The sequence below is a fragment of the Salvelinus fontinalis genome, chromosome 31, assembly GCF_029448725.1.
Source record: "Salvelinus fontinalis isolate EN_2023a chromosome 31, ASM2944872v1, whole genome shotgun sequence".
Taxonomy (NCBI): Eukaryota; Metazoa; Chordata; class Actinopteri; order Salmoniformes; family Salmonidae; genus Salvelinus; species Salvelinus fontinalis.
The window spans coordinates 41,328,625-41,349,908 of NC_074695.1; the positions used below are offsets into that span (position 1 = coordinate 41,328,625).

The 21,284-nt window shown below is 40.1% G+C and overlaps 1 protein-coding gene across 4 annotated transcripts; it reads left to right on the top strand.

Annotated features, from left to right (window-relative positions):
* The first annotated feature begins 7,174 nt into the window (after window positions 1-7,174).
* LOC129830260 (probable G-protein coupled receptor 173) lies at window positions 7,175-21,284 on the top strand. 4 transcript variants are annotated; one of them, XM_055892688.1, is made up of 4 exons: window positions 7,175-8,379; window positions 8,549-8,611; window positions 14,032-14,097; window positions 16,363-21,284. In XM_055892688.1, the coding sequence occupies exon 4, from the start codon at window positions 16,606-16,608 to the stop codon at window positions 17,767-17,769; it is 1,164 nt and encodes a 387-aa protein (XP_055748663.1). In that variant the 5' UTR covers window positions 7,175-8,379; window positions 8,549-8,611; window positions 14,032-14,097; window positions 16,363-16,605; the 3' UTR covers window positions 17,770-21,284. The 4 variants fall into 4 exon arrangements, with proteins under 4 accessions (XP_055748663.1, XP_055748664.1, XP_055748662.1 ...); XM_055892689.1 differs by lacking the exon at window positions 14,032-14,097; XM_055892686.1 differs by having other exon boundaries at window positions 7,179-8,611.

Sequence of the window (21,284 nt, forward strand, 5' to 3'; positions counted from 1 at the left end):
ATCTAAAATATACCACAGAACGTTGCAAGGAGCCGGTCTGTTTGAGCATCTCAATTTCCTTTTTAATCTTAACAAACATTCCCCTTATTAGATAACAACTGTACACAGGCTTTCACAAAAACCTTTGTGGGGGTTGTTTTTCAGAACTTTTCTCAATTAATGTCATGATGTGTTTTTGAAAATCATAATTATTTGGCCAAATTCACTTACAGTGTATTAAACTACTCAGTTTAGTATTTAGTATTTGGTCAGTTTAGTATTTGGTCTGATATTCCTTCAACACAAGGACTTGTGACTCCACACACTTGTTGGATGCAATTCTGGGTGATAGCAATACTGGGTGATTTGAAAAGCCATAATCAATCAATCAATAATATAATAATTATTTTAGCAAAAAAAAAGTATTTTAATTTACAATCTGTAGAAGCTATGAGAATAGGAAGGTTCAATTATTTTGTGAAGCATCACAGCACAGTTGAAAAATATATGGCAAATAGAAATCCGAAATGGATGATGTTGAGAGATAGATGGGAGGGGTTGAATGGATCTGAAGGGTGGGACTAATAACAAGATAAACAATGTAAAACATACGGGATCTGTAAAATGTATATAGGCTCGGAACTTTTGTGAAATAGCAGTTACAAATCGAAACTGTAAAATGTGTATAAGATGTATAAATTGAAGGTAAAAGCAGAAGTGTTTATTAGTTTACTCCAATTAGGGGATCGGTGGTAGGGTTTGCGGGGAATAATAATAAAGGTATATTCTTTAAAAAAGTATGTATGTCTATATACAGTGGGGCAAAAAAGTATTTAGTCAGCCACCAATTGTGCAAGTTCTCCCACTTAAAAAGATAAGAGAGGCCTGTAATTTTCATCATAGGTACACTTCAACTATGACAGACAAAATGAGAAAAAAAATCCAGAAAATCACATTGTAGGATTTTTAATTAATTAATTTGCAAATTATGGGGGAAAATAACAAAAGTTTATCTCAATACTTTGTTATACACCCTTTGTTGGCAATGACAGAGGTCAAACGTTTTCTGTAAGTCTTCACAAGCTTTTCACACACTGTTGCTGGTATTTTGGCCCATTCCTCCATGCATATCTCCTCTAGAGCAGTGATGTTTTGGGGCTGTTGCTGGGCAACACGGACTTTCAACTCCCTCCAAAGATTTTCTATGGGGTTGAGATCTGGAGACTGGCTAGGCCACTCCAGGACCTTGAAATGCTTCTTACGAAGCCACTCCTTCGTTGCCCGGGCGGTGTGTTTGGGATCATTGTCATGCTGAAAGACCCAGCCAGGTTTCATCTTCAATGCCCTTGCTGATGGAAGGAGGTTTTCACTCAAAATCTCACGATACATGGCCCCATTCATTCTTTCCTTTACACGGATCGGTTGTCCTGGTCCCTTTGCAGAAAAACAGCCCCAAAGCATGATGGTTCCACCCCCATGCTTGACAGTAGGTATGGTGTTCTTTGGATGCAACTCAGCATTCTTTGTCCTCCAAACACGACGAGTTGAGTTTTTACCAAAAAGTTATATTTTGGTTTCATCTGACCATATGACATTCTCCCAATCTTCTTCTGGATCATCCAAATGCTCTCTAGCAAACTTCAGACGGGCCTGGACATGTACTGGCTTAAGCAGGGGGACACGTCTGGCACTGCAGGATTTGAGTCCCTGGCGGCGTAGTGTGTTACTGATGGTAGGCTTTGTTACTTTGGTCCCAGCTCTCTGCAGGTCATTCACTAGGTCCCCCCGTGTGGTTCTGGGATTTTTGCTCACCGTTCTTGTGATCATTTTGACCCCACGGGGTGAGATCTTGCGTGGAGCCCCAGATCGAGGGAGATTATCAGTGGTCTTGTATGTCTTCCATTTCCTAATAATTGCTCCCACAGTTAATTTCTTCAAACCAAGCTGCTTACCTATTGCAGATTCAGTCTTCCCAGCCTGGTGCAGGTCTACAATTTTGTTTATGTTGTCCTTTGACAGCTCTTTGGTCTTGGCCATAGTGGAGTTTGGAGTGTGACTGTTTGAGGTTGTGGACAGGTGTCTTTTATACTGATAACAAGTTCAAACAGGTGCCATTAATACAGGTAACGAGTGGAGGACAGAGGAGCCTCTTAAAGAAGAAGTTACAGGTCTGTGAGAGACAGAAATCTTGCTTGTTTGTAGGTGACAAATAAATTCATTAAAAATCCTACAATGTGATTTTCTGGAATTTTTTTTCTCATTTTGTCTGTCATAATTGAAGAGTACCTATGATGAAAATTACAGGCCTCTCTCATCTTTTTAAGTGGGAGAAGTTGCACAATTGGTGGCTGACTAAATACTTTTTTTGCCCCACTGTAGGTATGTGTATGTATACAGTATATGTGTATATGTATGCATGCGTGTATGGATATATATATTTACCCCAAAATATGGGGGATTTGAAATGATGCAGACAATTACATTGGAAGCAACATTCTTTCCGCAATATTAGGCTGATCCACCCCTTAAATTAAAAAAATAATAATAATAAAAAATGAAAACTATTTTTTCATAATTTTTTTTACTTGTTGGATGTATTTGCGGTTTGTTTTGGTTGTGTTGTGGATTATGTTTTGCCCAGTAGGAACTGAGTTTGTAGAGTCACGTTGCCATTTTGGAGTCACATTTATTGTGAGAAAAGAAGAAGTTTCTAAACACTTCGACATTTATGTGGATGCTACCATGATTATGGATAATCATGAATGGATGATGAATAATGATGCGTGAGAAGGTTACAGAGGCACAAAGATCATACCCCCCCAAAAATGCTTACCTCCTCTATTATTGGTAATGGTGAGAGATTTTGTGGTAGCCTCTGTAACTTTCTCACTCATCATTATTCTAGATTCATTCATGATTTTTTAAATCATGGCATTATCAGGATTAATTTATAAGTGGTCAGAAACATAAGGGTAAATGTTAAAACATTTTAGTAATTTATCAGACGCACTTACTCAGAGCAACTCATTCATCTTAAGATAGATGTGGTGGTCTCACCTAGCTAAGATAAAGTAAGTACATTTTTTCTCAATAAAGTAGCTACAGCGCCTTTAGAAAGTATTCACAGCCCTTGACATTTTCCATATTTTGATGTGTTAAAGCCTGAATTTGAAATTGATTAAATTGAGATTTTGTGTCACCGGCCTACACACAATATCCCATAATGTCAAAGTGGAATTATATTATAAATTCATTCAAATGAACAGCTGAAATGTCTTGAGTCAATAATTATTCAACTACTTTGATAACAAGCCTAAATAAGTTCAGGAGTAAAAATGTGCTTAAAATTCACATAATAAGTTGCATGGACTCACTCTGTGTGCAATAATAGTGTTTAACATGATTTGAATGATTACCTCATCTCTGTATCCCACACATACAATTATTCTGTAAGGTCCCTCAGTTGAGCAGTGAATTTCAAACACAGATTCAATCACAAAGACCAGAGATTTTTTCCAATGCCTCGCAAATGAAGGGCACCTATTGGTAGATGGGTAAAAATGTAAAACGCAGACATTGAATATCCTTTTGAGCATGGTGAAGTTATAAATTACACTTTGGATGGTGCATCAATACAATCAGTCACTACAAAGATACAGGTGTCCTTCCTAACTCAATTGCCGGAGAGGAAGGACACCGCTCAGGGAATTCCCCATGAGGCCAATGTTGACTTTAAAAGAGTTACAGAGTTTAATGGCTGTGACAGGAGAACACTGAGGATGGATCAGTATTGTAAAACTAACCTAAATGACAGAGTGAAAATAAGGAAGCATCCTGTTTGCAATAAAGCGCTAAAGTAAAACTGCAAGAAATGTGGCAATGAAATTAACTTTAGGCTATGAATACAAAGCATAATGTTTGGGGAAAATCCAACACAACACATCACTGAGTACCACTCTTCATATTTTCAAGCATGATGGTGGCTGCATCATGTTATGGGTATGCTTGTCATCAGCAAGGACTGGGGAGTTTTTCAGGATAAAAACTAAATGGAATGGAGCTAAGCACAGGTAAAATCCTCAAGCAAAACCTGGTTAAGTCTGCTTTCCACCAGGCACTGGGAGATGAATTCCCCTTTCAAGAGGACAATAACCTAAAACACAAGGCCAAATCTACACTGGAGTTGCTTACCAAGAATGTTCCTAAGTGGCCGAGGTACAGTTTTGACTTAAATCTACTTGAAAATCTATGGCAAGACCTGAAAATGTTTGTCTAGCAATGATCAACAACTAATTTGACAGAGCTTGAAGGATTTTGAAAATAATAATAGGCAAATGTTGCACAATCCAGGTGTGGAAAGCTCTTAGAGACTTACCCAGAAAGACTCACAGCTGTAATTCTTGCCAAAAGTGTTTCTACAAAGTATTGACTCAGGGACGTCATTACTCATGTAAATGAGATATTTCTGTATTTCATTTTCAATACGTTTGCAAGCATTTCTACAAACATGTTTTCACTTTGTCATTATGGAGTATTAGGTGTAGATGGGTGAGAAAAACATAGATGTCTCTGTCAAATTCGTTGTTGATCATTGCTAGACAAACATTTTCAGGTCTTGCCATTGATTTTCAAGTTGATTTTCCATTTGAATTCAGGCTGTAACACAACAAAATGTGGATAAGAATAAGTCATTGGGTATGAATACTTTCTGAATGCACTGTATCAGCAAAGCCAGTGCTAGTAGAAAAAAGTCAAGTGCGAGTGTTAGTTCACGAAAGGCAAGGGCGTTAGGGCAAATGTTTGGGCAAAATATGATCCCCCAAAAAACAAAAACAAAAAAATGCAAATGCATCCAAAGAGTTTGATGAGTCACAAGCTTGATGTAATCATTGTAAGCAAGGAATATGGGACCAAATACTAAACTTTGACTTAATTTAATACCGTATAAGTAACTTTTTGCAGATACTTATGACTTCTTCTTCACATGGGGAAACAAGACACATAAAGTGATGTCCTTTCTAAACAGTAAAACTGTTATGTATAAAAACTACCCTCAAATAAAACAATCTGTACTGTTGCCTCATGAAACATTTTCTCAAATGGAGTATAAAGCCAAATTAAAACACTTAGCTTCACTGTCCAAATACATATGGAGGGGAGTGTATGTTAATTCATCATCACAAATCTATTAGTTGAAAACCAATAGTTTATCTGCAGTCCCTGGTTACATGTTGAAACTAAAGCAACAAAATACATTTAAAATGACAGATATACACTGCTCAAAAAAATAAAGGGAACACTTAAACAACACAATGTAACTCCAAGTCAATCACACTTCTGTGAAATCAAACTGTCCACTTAGGAAGCAACACTGATTGACAATAAATTTCACATGCTGTTGTGCAAATGGAATAGACAAAAGGTGGAAATTATAGGCAATTAGCAAGACACCCCCAATAAAGAAGTGATTCTGCAGGTGCTTTCACTAGAGTGAAAGCACCGCCAGCATTCAAAAGTGACCAAAACATCAGCCAGGAAGCATAGAAACTGAGAAGTGGTCTGTGGTCACCACCTGCAGAATCACTTCTTTATTGGGGGTGTCTTGCTAATTGCCTATAATTTCCACCTTTTGTCTATTCCATTTGCACAACAGCATGTGAAATTTATTGTCAATGAGTGTTGCTTCCTAAGTGAAAAGTTGGATTTCACAGAAGTGTGATTGACTTGGAGTTACATTGTGTTGTTTAAGTGTTCCCTTTATTTTTTTGAGCAGTGTATATCTATTGATATCACAAAATAAAGATAAAGAAAATAATAATGCGTTGTAAAAATTTATTGATGCTTTATGCATGAAAATACCACCAATTAATGAATTAATTTTATTATTTTTAAAAATTCAAGGCTTTGACTGAGAATGCAGATTGACCAAATGTTGTTTAATTTTGTCCTAAAACTTATTTTAGAACTCAGCCTAGTTGTAATACTCTCATCAAATTTCAGTTAGTTAATGTTAAAGTTAGATAATTATACTTTTCTTGGTAATACTCATATGTGGTTCACCCTGTACGGACCTGACATTGAGTAATGTAGATGGATTTGAGACTTTTTAGTTCCAGTAAATTAATTTTGAGGTCATATAATACCGTTATTGTAAAACAATCTTGATCAGTCAACTACCCAATGGTAAACATTACGCAACATCTTTCAGTCATTTATATTGTCATTGAACATAAACATGTCTGGCCCTCATTCTAGAGAATTTACCCACCAGTTTCACACGCCTACCTTCATGTGGGCTTTATTCAGATAACACTGTAGTAGTTATACCAACAGATGGCACCACAAACCTGTGAGCACAAGGTTATTGAGAGAGCTGGACCATCTCTGTTAAAGAGAAAGTTCACCCAAATTACAGATTTACCAAATCTTATTAACAAAGTAGTGTAAAAACCTACAGAATCTGCCATCCATAGTTTTGGTATGATTACTACTATATAGCTTAATATTAGTACCGTAACATATAAAACAATGGGGGGTAATAACCACTGTTTATTGGGTCGCAGACTCCCAGGTCCATACACATCAGAGACTGGGACTAATCCATACGATATTCAGCTCTTTTTTTATGGTCCTTTGAGCCAGATAGAAACAGTTGTCTAGGAATCATGACCGGAAGGGACAGGGTGTAGTTCACTCTGCCTCCAGCCAAGATCAAACCTATGACCAGGCTTCCCGGTTGGGGGTGCACATTATGCCTCACTTGCCATACACACAATGGCAAGAAAAGTCCAGCTCCTAGAAGTCCATTGTTATTTAATATATTCACCATTTACTTTGATATTGACCTTGGATGAACAAGCTAATACTCTACAGTTTTATATTATTTCCCGGCCCCACAGAACAAAGCAAAACCTCCAATGGGTTGTTGTTCTAATTTTGGGGAGAGTTACTCTGTATCCCGCTCTCTTTCCTGAACATTTCCCTTTGTCAGGAGATGCCATCTGCTCCCTTGGCTTCCAGCGGTTTGGACAGCTGTTAATGTAGGCATGAGGGCACTCGGCACAGTCTTGTGTCATGCCGAGACAAAACAACGTTTTACCAGAGATTTAGAGCAGGATTAAATGATTGGGCACCAAGAGCCTTACAAGGGAGGTGATTTACATCACTGCATTTTATGTCAATACCAACATCACCTGGTGAAGCCATGTGGCCTGATGCATCCATGATGCAGTCTGAGCTTATCTAATATTATGGAGGTATGTGTAGACACGATGATGATTATGATAAGGATGAGGGTGAGGATGACGATGGTGATAATGGGCAGATAATGAGGATGATGATTCATCAAGTAAAAAAACATGACCTCAAAACAGATAGTCATGTAAACTAAATCACGATGAGGTGTTCTCAAACAGAAATAGCAGTGGACCTGACTTTTTCTTTAGCTTTCTACAACGGCAGCTGTTGCTTCAGTCTGAAGTTATGTGACAGATCGTGTATATCACATGCATTCATTTTTACTACAGAACGCTGCACAACGCGCCTATCCTCTGCCGAAAGATCCCGAATCTTGCCTCGCCGATTCCAAAGGGAGCCGAGGGAGAACCGATGCTCAGCGCATAGACGAGAGCCGCTGTTTCCAATTCACCATCGCTTTAACAGCCCTATCATGTTGGTCATTTTCCTAGTTTCCATTATTTAAACAATGACTGAGGCTGGATTCCCGAACGACTTGACATGTCCGTGAAATATATGGTATTTGGGGATTTATCACCGCAGACAAGGATTTTTTTCAATCTCATTAAAGACCAAACAAGGCGGGTACATGTTTAAATATATAGGGCGCCTACAGGCACAGTGTAGGCTACATATTTTCACATACGATCTGTACTCTGTGAACCGAGAGTCCGCATATACATTTAGTTTGATATGCAAAAGGATGTATTATCACTGAAAAGATCAAGGCAGCTCTTTGCGCTGGAGACTAGAATGATCGAAAAAAAGGCGTCTGTTTTTGATGGAGAATCCAACAAGCAGAGCAAGATCCGTAGACCCTGAATAAAAGTGTCTTGTGCTGAAGTCTAATAGGACCACCGTTATTTTCAGAATATAGATGTATTCACCAGTGACAGGATCCAGTTGATGACATTCACCGAGATATAAGTATTTGAAAACAGCCAACATTGTCAGCAATTCGAATTTACTAATTTGTTCTATTCTGCCAGTGTGATGGGAATTTATTGCTGAACATTGGGAGAGCTTTATGGAAAACCTGAAGACATGACATGCACACGAAAAAAGAGGAAACGATCCTTTTTGTTCTTTAAAACCTGTGTTTATTTAAGAATTCTGCAAAAAGCGACATTATTTTTGCATTAAGATCTGGCCGATTCTATGGAGGTGACAATATCCTGTATTAATTATTTAATCTATTCTTTATGTTTTCAGTCATTTATCATTGTGGATTATATTTGGAATTGACGCTCGTTTTGTTGAACCCTCTATGCCATTTACTGTTGCTTTACTTGATTTTGAATCCTTATATATATATAATGTGGACCGCAACAAGCTCCCCAAACGGCCTAGAATGAAACCGTAAGCCTTTGTCTCGAGGACAAGTATAATACATGAGGTAAGATTTCCTTTCACCTTCCTATGCCATTTTTTAGTTTCTGTGGTTTTGTAAGTACTCCTAGGCCTCACATTGCCATGTTTTTTCCCTCGGGTACCTGGTTAATTCGTTGAAACCCTTGTGAAACCCCTTTTTGTGCCTACAACATAGCCTATACTGTTATGATTCAGGCAGCCCCATGACGCATGCCACAGACAAACTGTAGGCTACACGTAGGCCCTTCTAATCTTCTTGTTATTATAGATACACACACACCACTGCAGATTTGAGTGGCCTTTATGTGATCTAGGCCCAATGGTAAATTATAACAGGGAACCGCATTATGGACACAGGCAGGGAGGTAGAAGAGGCCGATATCAATCGGTGGCTGTATATTATTCACTGGGCGAATGTCCATTATGACAGCATCGATACAGGTTATCTATCCATTTGCAAATGCGATGCAACTGGGATGTTGGGGTACCGTCATCAGCCCTCTTTGATTAATTATCATAAACTTCAACTGTTCTTGAATTTTGACAGGATCGGAGCTGGTTGAACACTTCGCATGAGACAGCCTACAATATGCTCTAGGCCTATACGCAATTGTTTATGCATTTCTTTGGATTCAAACATGACGCGTCAAGCACACCACTACCTATTGTTCACAATTGTAATTAAATAGTATTTCCCACAGCCCCGGATGCGTTAATTCATATTCTAATATCGTTGTTTATAATTGCATTCGGTCGGTGTTGAACAGTGCCAGAGTGATTCCGGAACCTTTGGTTGGTGAATTCCGCGTCGCCTCCTCCCACCGCGACCATGGCAGCGGTACTCGATTGCTGTTGCTATCCAGTTCTTGACAATGGCTCAGTCCTCTATCACCAACCAACTCCCATTTCTCCAGGCCCCTCCCTTCATGAGCCATAGCGTCTCGTTATTCCCATGAAGCTCTTAGGATACGGCCTAAATATCCCTATCCTGTATATTCATTTAGCAATCAAAATGATATACACGTGACGATGTAATCTTCCTTCGTCAATGTCTTTGTTTTACTGTAGGCCTATTTTCCATCGTTTGAACACTTTTCCACTCACCTGTTTGTAGAAAGGGGTGTGGTGTCATTTGACACGTTACATTTGTGAAATACTATAATTTACAACAGGCCCTGTGGCACCTAATATATCACGTTAGTAGATAGATCAACAATAGATAGATACAGTCGCTGAAGTCTACACACCCTTTGCACTGCCTTCACATTTTGCTGCCTTACAACGAAATCTTAAAGGTAATAATACAATGTCTCCCAACACGGTTTGAGCAATTTTGACGAAAACGATAGATATACAGTATGTTGCCCTAAGAGTTGTGAAAAGTTGGTATAATCTTATTCAAAGATTCATAGCTGTAATGGCGGCCAAATGTGCTTCCACCAAGTATTAACTCTGGGGTGTGAAGACGTCAGCAATCAAGGCATCTTCGTTTTTATTTTATTAATTTGAAAAGTATTCCATCATTTTTCTTCCACTTTGGAAATGTGGAGTAGGTTGTGTACATCAGTAGATGTAATTAATGTAGCAAACAGACATTTAAGTCTTGCCATATACTTTTAAGCCGATTTGAGTCAAAACTGTAACTAGGCCACTTGGTATATTTGGCCTTGTGTTTTAGGTTATTGTCCTGCTGGAAGGTGAATGTGTCTCCTGAGGTCTGTTGGAAAGCAGACTGAACCAACAAATTCCCCTTTCAGCAGGACAATAACCTAAACCACAAGGCCAAATATACACTGGAGTTGCTTACCAAGACGACATTGAATGTTCCTGAGTGGCATAGTTACAGTTTTGATCCAAATCAGCTTAAAAGTCTATGCCATTTACCAACAGGTGCCCTTCTTTGCAGGGATTGGAAAACCTCCCTGGTCATTGTGGTTAAATCTGTTTTTGAAATTCACTGCTTGACTGAAGGACCTTACAGATAATTGTATGTGTGGGGTAGAGAGATGTGGTCATTCAAAAATCATGTTAAACACTATTATTGCACACAGTGTGAGTCCATGCAATTTATTATGCGACTTGTTAAGCACATTTTTACTCCTGAACTTAATTAGGCTTTCCATAACAAAGGGCTTGAATACTTATTGAAAATAATTTTTTTACAAAAAATCTAAAGAAATAATTCCACTTTGACATTATGGTGTATTCTATGTAGGCCAGTGCCACAAAATCACAATTTAATCAATTTTAAATGCAGGCTGTAACACAACAAAATGTGGAAAAAGTCAAGGGGCGTGAATACTTTCTGAAGGCACAGTATGTCTGCATTCAACAAATTTACATTTGTGGAACACTAAAGATTACAACAGGCACTCTATATTGAGTTAGATCAACAATAGCTATATACAGTTGAAGTCGGAAGTTTACATACACCTCAGCCAAATACATTTAAATGCGGATTTTCACAATTCCTGACAATTAATCCTAGTAAAAATTCCCTGTCTTAGGTCAGTTAGGATCACCACTTTATTTTAAGAATGTGAAATGTCAGAATAATAGTAGAGAAAATGATTTCAGCTTTTATTTCTTTCATCACATTCCCAGTGGGTGAGAAGTTTACATACACTCAATTAGTATTTGGTAGCATTGCCTTTAATTATTTTAACTTGGGTCAAACGTTTCAGGAAGCGTTCCATAAGCTTCCCACAATAAGTTGGGTGAATTTTGGCCCATTCCTCCTGACAGAGCTGGTGTAACTGGGTCAGGTTTCTAGACCTCCTTGCTCACACAAGCTTTTTCAGTTCTGCCCACAAATTTTCTATAGGATTAAAGTCAGGGCTATGTGATGGCCACTCCAATTCCTTGACTTTGTTGTCCTTAAGCCATTTTGCCACAACTTTGGAAGTATGCTTGGGGTCATTGTCCATTTGGAAGACCCATTTGCGACCAAGCTTTAACTTCCTGACTGATGTCTTGAGATATTGCTTCATATATCCACATCATTTCCCTCATCTATTTTGTGAAGTGCACCAGTCCCTCCTGCAGCAAAGCACCCCCACAACATGATGCTGCCACCCCCGTGCTTCACAGTTGGGATGGTGTTCTTCGACTTGCAAGCCTCCCCCTTTTTCCTCCAAACATAACGATGGTCATTATGGCCAAACAATTCTATTTTTGTTTCATCAGACCAGAGGACATTTCTCCAAAATTTACGATCTTTGTCCCCATGCGCAGTTGCAAACCGTAGTCTGGCTTTTTTATGGCGGTTTTGGAGCAGTGGCTTCTTCCTTGCTGAGAAGGCCTTTTAGGTTATGTCGATATAGGACTCATTTTACTGTGGTTATAGATACTTTTGTACCCGTTTCCTCCAGCATCTTCACAAAGTCCTTTGCTGTTGTTCTGGGATTGATTTGCACTTTTCGCACCAACGTACGTTCATCTCTAGGAGACAGAACGCGTCTCCTTTCTGAGCGGTATGACGGCTGCGTGGTCCCATGCTGTTTATACTTGCGTACTATTGTTTGTACAGATGAACGTGGTACCTTCAGTCGTTTGGAAATTGCTCCCAAAGATGAACCAGACTTGTGGAGGTCTACAATTTTTTGGGCTGAAGTCTTGGCTGATTTCTTTTGATTTTCCCATGATGTCAAGCAAAGAGGCACCGAGTTTGAAGGTAGGCCTTGAAATACATCCACAGGTACACCTCCAATTGACTCAAATTATGTCAATTAGCCTATCAGAAGCTTCTAAAGCCATGACATCATTTTCTGGAATTTCCCAAGCTGTTTAAAGGCACAGTCAACTTAGTGTATGTAAACTTCTGACCCACTGGAATTGTGATACAGTGAATTATAAGTGAAATAATCTGTCTGTAAACAATTGAAACAATTGTCGGAAAAAAGTACTTGTGTCATGCATAAAGTAGATGTCCTAACCGACTTGCCAAAACTATAGTTTGTTAACAAGAACTTTGTGGAGTGGTTGAAAAACAAGTTTTAATGACTCCAACCTAAGTGTATGTAAACTTCCGACTTCAACTGTATGTGGTTGAGGGTCACTTGTCTATGTCAATAGCAGAAACTCACATTTGTTATAGCCTAGTAGTTGGTAAATGAATAGAGGAATAATTGTTTATAGTAGCCTACACTATTGGTGCCTCCCATTCAAGCACCACCATCCTTGTAGGCCTATGTCCTATGATGTTTGAATGAATTAGTCTGTTCCAGAGCATTATATTGAGATAAATAATCAATAATCCGAATATAAGGCTATTACATGTGACATCATGTGACATGGACCTTGGTGGATAAAACATTAGAATATGCTGTAAGAAGGCCTACTGTTGGTAAGGCGCAACAAAGCCTTGTGACACCATTTTAGAGACGCAAACAAGTAGTATATGGATGTTTGATTTGAAGAATGGGGTAGGCTTAGTTACACTATCCTTTCATTAACTAGCAACACAAAACTGACATTGCTTTGGTTTTGAAAAAAAAATTAATCGCAAGTCCATGGAGTGCAATTCTCATGACTGATTTGGTGAGCCCGTTTAAAAGAATAATCTGAAATGTTATAACACAGCAAGAAATAAAACTAGATCCTTACATATGAGAGATTTTGCATGTAAGGCAATTAACAAGAATGTTGGCCCCGTTTTTGCCGTATTGAAATTGCCATATTGAAATTGGTTTAATGTACATTTAGCTAGGTATTTCAGTTCTTATTCATTAATAGTCGTGGCCAAATATATTGGCACCCTTGCACCTTTGTTAAATAATTCCCTAGTTCTTCTACAAGGAGGTTGCTTGGCTGTCTCTGGTATTGGGGTCCTTGAATGTGCGCAAGGCATTATGATATCAGCAGATTATCAGGTGTTTTGAGTCCAATGTTCAACACAGTGTCCAAAAACTGGGGCTCCATTGAAGGCTGTGGTCTTCCAGAAGGACAACGAGCCCAAACACACATCAAAAGAGCACCCAGGAATGACCAGCGAATAGTCCAGATCTGAATCACTTCCAAAACCTATGGTGAGATCTGAAAACAGCAGTTGGTGGAGGGCAGCCCTCAAATACTGAAGTAGAGCAGTTTGCTGCTGAAGAGCAGGCCAAATTGCCAGTAGAAAGGTGCAGAAAGCTCATTGATGGCTACAAGAGTTTGTCTGCAGTTATCTTGGCCATAGGCTGTGCAACCAAGTACTAGTTCCAGAGTGCCAGTCATTCTGTCCTTGCCATTGTCTGTGTTTTCTAAATTAGGTTTACAAAAATACAATTGGTTCTGAAATGTTAAAAATCCAATAACAAGGTGTGGAGACAACACTTTTTTTTCTATTTAAACTTATGAGAAGAAATAGGAAACTATTTAAGAAAGGTGCAAGGGTGCCAATATATTTGACCGCAACTGTATCGGTATTACTGTTCAATAACATGGGTGTTATTTTGAATGAAGGAGGACTGGGGTCACCAAGGAACACTGGGATACGAGGAACTGCGGTAGCACTTTATAATAACTAAGGTATGCTTAGAAATTATTCTAAATGTGTATAATGATTGTACTCTATGTATAAATTATTCATGTTTATTAAGAAGATTATTCTAAAGTGTTATCATATACTGTGAGAACTAGCTATGGGTGCCAAATCTCAGGCCATAATATTAATTTGAAAATACTTACCAAGTATTTAACTGGTTATTCTGTCAAAGCAAATGCTGCCAAAACTATTATGATGGTAACACATTAACAGCTTTTTACACATTTCATAAATGGACAAAAGACACTGAACGTGGCAAGCTACATTTGCCATTGTATTACAAGGCACAAGAAAATATAGACTAGAACTTAATTGTCCATCCAAGGATTGAAATTTGTCTTTGGTATCATCAGTGAACTATGAGCATGACACACCATACTCTACATAAATGCATACAGGGGGTATATAATAATAATACATACAGCAGGCTTATACACATTCATACCTGACCTCTAACCTTATTGTACCTTTGGAGACATGTGCAATGTGTACAGAGTAGCTAATACAACATGTTTCTGCTCCCATTCATATTCTCCACTAATAACGGAACACAACTCAGTTTATCGTGTGTTACTTTCATTGGCCTTCTCATATTGTATGCGTGCCTCAGAAAAAATGAAACCATCAGTATTCTCCACACAATCTTCTAGACATTTAGGGCCGGTTTCCCAGACAAAGTTTAAGCCTAGTCCTTGACTTAAAAGCATGCTCACTCGAGAATCTCCATTTAATTCACGTTTTAGTCCTGGACTAGGCTTAAACTGTGTCTGGGAAACCGACACTAAGTTTAGTGTCAGTATGTCACTGCTGGAAGGACTGTGTTGGTGTCTTATTTGTTGCTGATCATATCTGAAACTTTCCAATGCCCCCACCATTCCTCACAACAGTCCTTACAGTCTTATACACACAAACGCACGCACAGCATAAGGCAGAGTAGTCCTGTAGCTTAGCAACAAGCTGCTGTAATTACTGTGACAGAAATACATTAGTATGCCTGCGCTGAAACAATGGGCCTGAGCCCTTCTCTCTTTTTGGCTCATACTCCATAATCATCACCTGTACATTCCCCGATCACTCTCGAAGCGTTCATCAATACAAATGAGGGTGGTGGCATGGTCAATACAGATCGACTCCCCTCACACACACACACACACTCATATACAAGCGCGCACACACACACCTACGCATGCACACTACTGAGCTATCAGACATACTGTATATCTCATGTGTCACTGTGCAATGCAACCTCTTTTGGAAATGCCTCGTCAGTGGTCCCCAAAGTGACTGCACCTATGAGGCCTCAGCAAGCAAATCCTGTTAGTTTTTCGTCCCCGATCTGCTTCACACACACCAACACTCATACACACAGAGAACCCCCTCCCCACACACTCTCTCACACACACACACACACACACACACACACACACACACACACAGAAAAATTATATAAGGTGTTGTAGCCTAGCAACAAGCGAGGTAATTACCGTGACAGACTAGTTGCTGGCATGCCATGTAGCGTGTGGAGAAAACAGCTGATCTGATTGGTGCTAAGGGGGAAGGAGAAGATGTTCCACAGCATGCTACAGCAGATGCCTATGTGAGCCCTGTTTCGCCCATTGGAAAAACAATTGATTGATTCCGTGGGACAAATTATTTGTGTAATACTGAGGATGATGTTTTCAGACTTGAACGTCTTTCTCCACTATTATGACAATGGATTCTGTATTACGTTTGAAGATAGGGGCTTTAGTACAATGTATTCATGTTAACAACAGTCAGAACTTTATTTTGGGATAAACCCAGATGGGATAGACTTAACACATTTTTCATCTTTATGTGAAAAACACATGTTCTTATTACCATGTACTTTGTCTGTAATTATAGGTAGTTACATGGTTGGGGAGAATGGTCACATTTCTTTCACATTTCATTCTCTTACCTAACTGCATATTGGCCTAGCGCAGTTAGGTAATCACTGGATATAATAACCACCACTTCCTGGAAATGCTTTCTGATAAAAAAACAACTGCTGCTTTTTGCAATTCAGCTAAGGCTAATGCTGGAATCATAAAAGCAATGTATTGTAATATTAGAAAAGCCTCAAGTCACACACGTGAAGTCACACCTCTCATATTTAACCTTTTACGGTATATTCCCGGCAAATGCTTACACTGTATTATCCCCCAGTGATGTCAGACCAGGATGCCCATCCAAACTTAATGCTTATTCTTCATACTTCCTGTTTACAGGAGCTGACGCTGTAACAAGAGGCACCGAGGGGTAGCGCTACAGGAAACGAGGGGCTCAGTGCAAAATGGGGCAATGCAGAGTGAAGCACGCCGGTTCCATGTGAGCTCCAGGGAAGAGGCAACCACGAGGACGAACGAAAGGGCAGCTGGAGGAGGAGGAGGAGGTGGCGGTGGAGGAAGAGAGGGAGAAGGAAGAGGGGTGGATTTCAGGAGAAAAGAGGGCTTGACACAGGAGCCAAAGGGATGGCCAATGGCAACGAGAGCAGCGAGGGGCTTGGCGGTCCCATGGCTGCAGTGGTGGCCACGACGGGAGGAATGGCAGTCGGGGGCCCATCGTCGGTCGTGTCCACATACATCAAACTGGTCCTACTGGGTCTGATCATCTGCATCAGCCTGGTGGGCAACCTGGTGGTGTCTCTGCTGGTCCTCAGGGACCGGGCCCTGCACAAGGCCCCCTACTACTTCCTGTTGGACCTGTGCCTGGCCGACACCATCCGCTCGGCTGTCTGCTTCCCCTTCGTGCTGGTGTCCATTAAGAACGGCTCGGCCTGGACCTACAGCGTGCTCAGCTGCAAGGTGGTGGCCTTCATGGCCGTGCTCTTCTGCTTCCATGCCGCCTTCATGCTCTTTTGCATCAGCGTGACACGTTACATGGCCATCGCCCACCACCGCTTCTACTCCAAGCGCATGACCTTCTGGACGTGCGTGGCGGTGGTGTGCATGGTGTGGACGCTGTCAGTGGCCATGGCCTTCCCACCCGTCTTTGATGTGGGCACCTACAAGTTCATTCGCGAGGAGGACCAGTGCATCTTCGAGCACCGCTACTTTAAGGCAAACGACACACTGGGCTTTATGCTGATGCTGGCCGTGCTGATCCTGGCCACGCACGTGGTCTACATGAAGCTGCTGCTCTTCGAGTACAAGCACCGCAAGATGAAGCCTGTCCAGATGGTGCCAGCCATCAGCCAAAACTGGACCTTCCACGGGCCCGGCGCTACTGGCCAGGCGGCAGCCAACTGGATCGCAGGCTTCGGCCGGGGCCCCATGCCACCCACCCTGCTGGGCATCCGGCAGAACTTGCACAACCAGAACCGGCGCCTGCTGGGCATGGAGGAGTTCAAGGCAGAGAAGCAGCTTGGCAGGATGTTCTACGTGATCACCCTGTTGTTCCTGGTGCTGTGGTCGCCTTACATAGTGGCCTGCTACTGGCGGGTGTTTGTCAAGGCCTGCACTATACCGCACAGATACCTCTCCACCACCGTATGGATGAGCTTTGCCCAGGCAGGGGTCAACCCCATCGTCTGCTTCTTCCTCAACAAGGACCTGAAGAAGGGGCTCCTGGCCCACCTGCCAGCCTGCTGTAGGACTAAACCTCATCTGCCCCGAGAGCCTTACTTTGTCATGTGAGGGGGACGGTGGGCGGTTGTTACCTGGGGAGAGTGTGGAGGGGCGGTGGCAGGGATGTCTGCGAGTGGTTAGGATGGCATGAGGGACCATTTTAGTTGTTGTGGCCTTTGATTCAGTGCAAGATGCTTTAAAAGCAGTGGGTTCAATCGGGAACTGCCGAAGTGGTGAGAATTTCAGAATTTAATTTCACCTCCGTGTGATGTATCTTGGTTTCTCCTTGTCAGAGGCGAGCAGAGGCATTTCCAACACATTTGGAATGTTATAAATTGTTTAAAAATTACTTATTGAGGGAGTATTACACACAGTAACAGGCATGTGGTTGCTGCAGTGTAGAAACAATGAAACCAATTGTTGGTCTAAAATTATTATAGGAAGGATGTATTGTTTCATCATTCTATTATCAAACCAAAAACACCTTTGACACCAGCATATAGATTTGGCATCATTTGAGATCAGTTACATTGCTAACTGACATTTAAAAATATATATATATTTCCTTTTTATAAATGGCCTTGGTCAGGAAACAAATTTAAAGAGTGATTTCTTCTACACAAAGACAGAATACGAGACTAAACCAACAACTCAAACAGTCTCTCTCAGATGCATGTTTGTATTCTTAATTTTAATGTGGAACCAATGAAACTGGTAGGCAGTCTTTAAACAGGCGAGGCCAAGAGAATGATCATTCTGGGCCTGCTATTGTGAAAGAGATTGAAGTGAGGATGACAATATTTCTGTAGGTTGTGGGGACAACCTGGTCATATTTCTCAGTCACTCCCTCGTCTGTTCTCAGACCAAACATATCAGATGGTCCTCTGACAATTTGCTAGTGAATGACTAATAGGAGAGTGTTCTAGCACTGCTTCCTTCCTTCATCCGCTTGAATCAAAGGCATCATTAATACAGTCAAACAGAGAAATTATGAGTTTTGTACAAATAGCATATTCAGGCACTGTTGGCTTCATTTGGAGTTTGAGGTTTCTGACATTCTAATTTGGTCTAACACTTCAGATGAGTACACTATTGGATATGGGAAAACGTTAAAAGAGCTGCCATCGAGAACAGTTTGATCTTGTGTTCATTAGCGTTTAACAGAAATGAGCAGATAATAATTGGGAAGTGCTAATAGGCAGACAGAATTATGAAATGCATGTTTAGCTGATATGTGTAATCACATGATTTCTGAGGATAACTTAAACAGACCAATGTCCCAATCAGTGACAAACAGAACTTGAGACCACACAAAAAGCTATGATAAATTGACAGAAAATGCTCCTGCCAAATTCCTTTTGCTGTAGGTGATATTGTTGCAGATGATTGAACATTGGAAATCTTTTTCAGCAATCTGAAATTGTTTAAAAAGACAGTTGATAGAAAATGTTCATAAAACCTAAACCAGGATGTTTAGATCTTCAGATAGGATAAAGTTATTTATCTTTGATGACATCATCACTTCACATGAAGGTCTTTGTAGAGAGGTGGGGGAAAATTCAGCCCATTCATATTTTTGCACACATTTGAGTAATTGATGACAAATCAATAGTTTTTTTCTTAGACTTGAACCAGAATGCTAACTAAGTGTAGGCCGGGACACAGAGATTGTAATATCTTAAGTGAATGTCAAGCAGAGGTCTGGAACATGATACTATCCCTTCGTGGGTACAAATGTACATTTATTTTAGTTTTCAAAATGCTCTAATGTTGTCTGCAAACAATAACAACAAAAACTAACAATAACAATGAAGCTACAGATAACTGAATTGTTATTTCTATTATCTGCATTATGGCCTTACTCTTCGCTCTCTCTCTCAAAAAAAAGGTTTGTTTATAACCAATGCAAGAAAGAGTTGACAGCTGTATGCCTCTGTGTTGATGTAATAAACAGAGATTATTCCAACTAATGGGGAAACACAAAACTGTGTAATCTCCCCCTCGCAACCTTAAAAAAAACACCAGTCAAACTTTAACAAGGATGGTAATAAAGAAAAAACACTTGCCAAATTGTAACACAGGAGTGTGCAATTGTGTGTAAAGGACAGAGGAAACTTTAATCCAACATCGACAATTAATGGAATTAACAAAAGCCCTTCCTGGATTATTGTGGATTTCTTTTAGACTTTTTGTTGTTGTTTGTTCTCTTATCAGTCAGTGGGAGGGGGTGGGGGGTGAGGCTGGTGTTGTGTATTGATCTGTGAAAACAAGGATTAAAAAAGTGTGTGGATTTTGGGGTTGGTTGTTGTTGGGGAGGGAAGGAGGGAGACCGGGAGTGATTTTTTGATAAGCAGAAATGCCTGACAGTGCTTTTTTAGTTGCTTCAGGCACACTATCTTTTGTAAATGATCTATGACCTCCGTTCTATTTAATGTGTATTATATGGACAATGGAGTGACTTGGAATTGGGGGGGGGGGGGACCTGGTCATCGCATTTTTACAACACGTGTGTGTGTGTGTTTCTGTACGCAAGTATGAATGTGCGTATGTTTAGAGGCTAGAGGGATGAAAATAAAAGACATGTGGGAAATAGGAATGGCCAGAAATGTTGCATTTTGAAATTTCACTCCTGCCAATGCTTATTCAGTCTTTTTCACCCTCAGCCTGTCCCTGACACAGAGAATTGAATGTGCTAAAACCAATGAGGTTCATTCAAAAATCTGAGGCGAGTGTCTTCTTAAACCATTCAACTGCAGAGCCTCAAGAGGTAGCCTATAACATTTTATACACATGAAGTTCCTCTAAAATTGGACTACAGAGCCTTCTATCTCAATGGAGATTCTGTTCTTGCATACATGTATGGGAATATGAAGGGTGAAGTCCGTTTGAGATTGTTTCTTGGGGCGAGTGGTTCTATCCACATAGCGTCTATGATTATTGCACTCTTATTAAGTTCCAATGTGTCTCAGTGAAAGGAATAACTTGTATACATGATCTTGGCTTGGGTTTTAAATTTGAAATACACTGAGTTATGTTGGTCATAGAACTAACATTCTAATACTTTCCGTATTTCTAACTCTTCTGTAGTGTTTTGACTTTGTAAAAGCCCAAAGCCAGCCAAAACCCAATTTGACATCTGAATGTCTTATTTAATAACTCACTGATTTTAGTGTGGCTGTAGTTATTATGACCCTGTATGTGGAGAGACTACATGTTATGGATGAAAAAAAAAATGTAAAGACAGAAAAAGCTGTCTCAGACACATGTGCAACCACAGTGTTATCATACATTAAATCTATGAAAAGACAGACTCATAAGGATAGTCCTGTATGTCTCTGAATAGTGGAACAAATCCTGAATCTCAGAACTGAAATGCTTTTGACTTTACCCTTTAAGCTGAACCACAAAATGTCAAAGCTCACGAAAAAATCTGCAGTTGAATATCAAATCTAAAATAGCAGAGGTTTGAAGGATACCTATGTAAATGTCTTTGGGCCCCTAAATATCTTGGAAGTCAGAGGGTGTGGTATCCATATATTTTCTGTATTATATAAAAAATAAAAATAAACTGCCTGAGCTGTTAA

What these genes read in the sequence shown, in the direction of transcription:
- LOC129830260 (XM_055892688.1), top strand. Translation starts at nt 16,606, where the DNA reads ATGGCCAATGGCAACGAGAGCAGCGAGGGGCTTGGCGGTCCCATGGCT.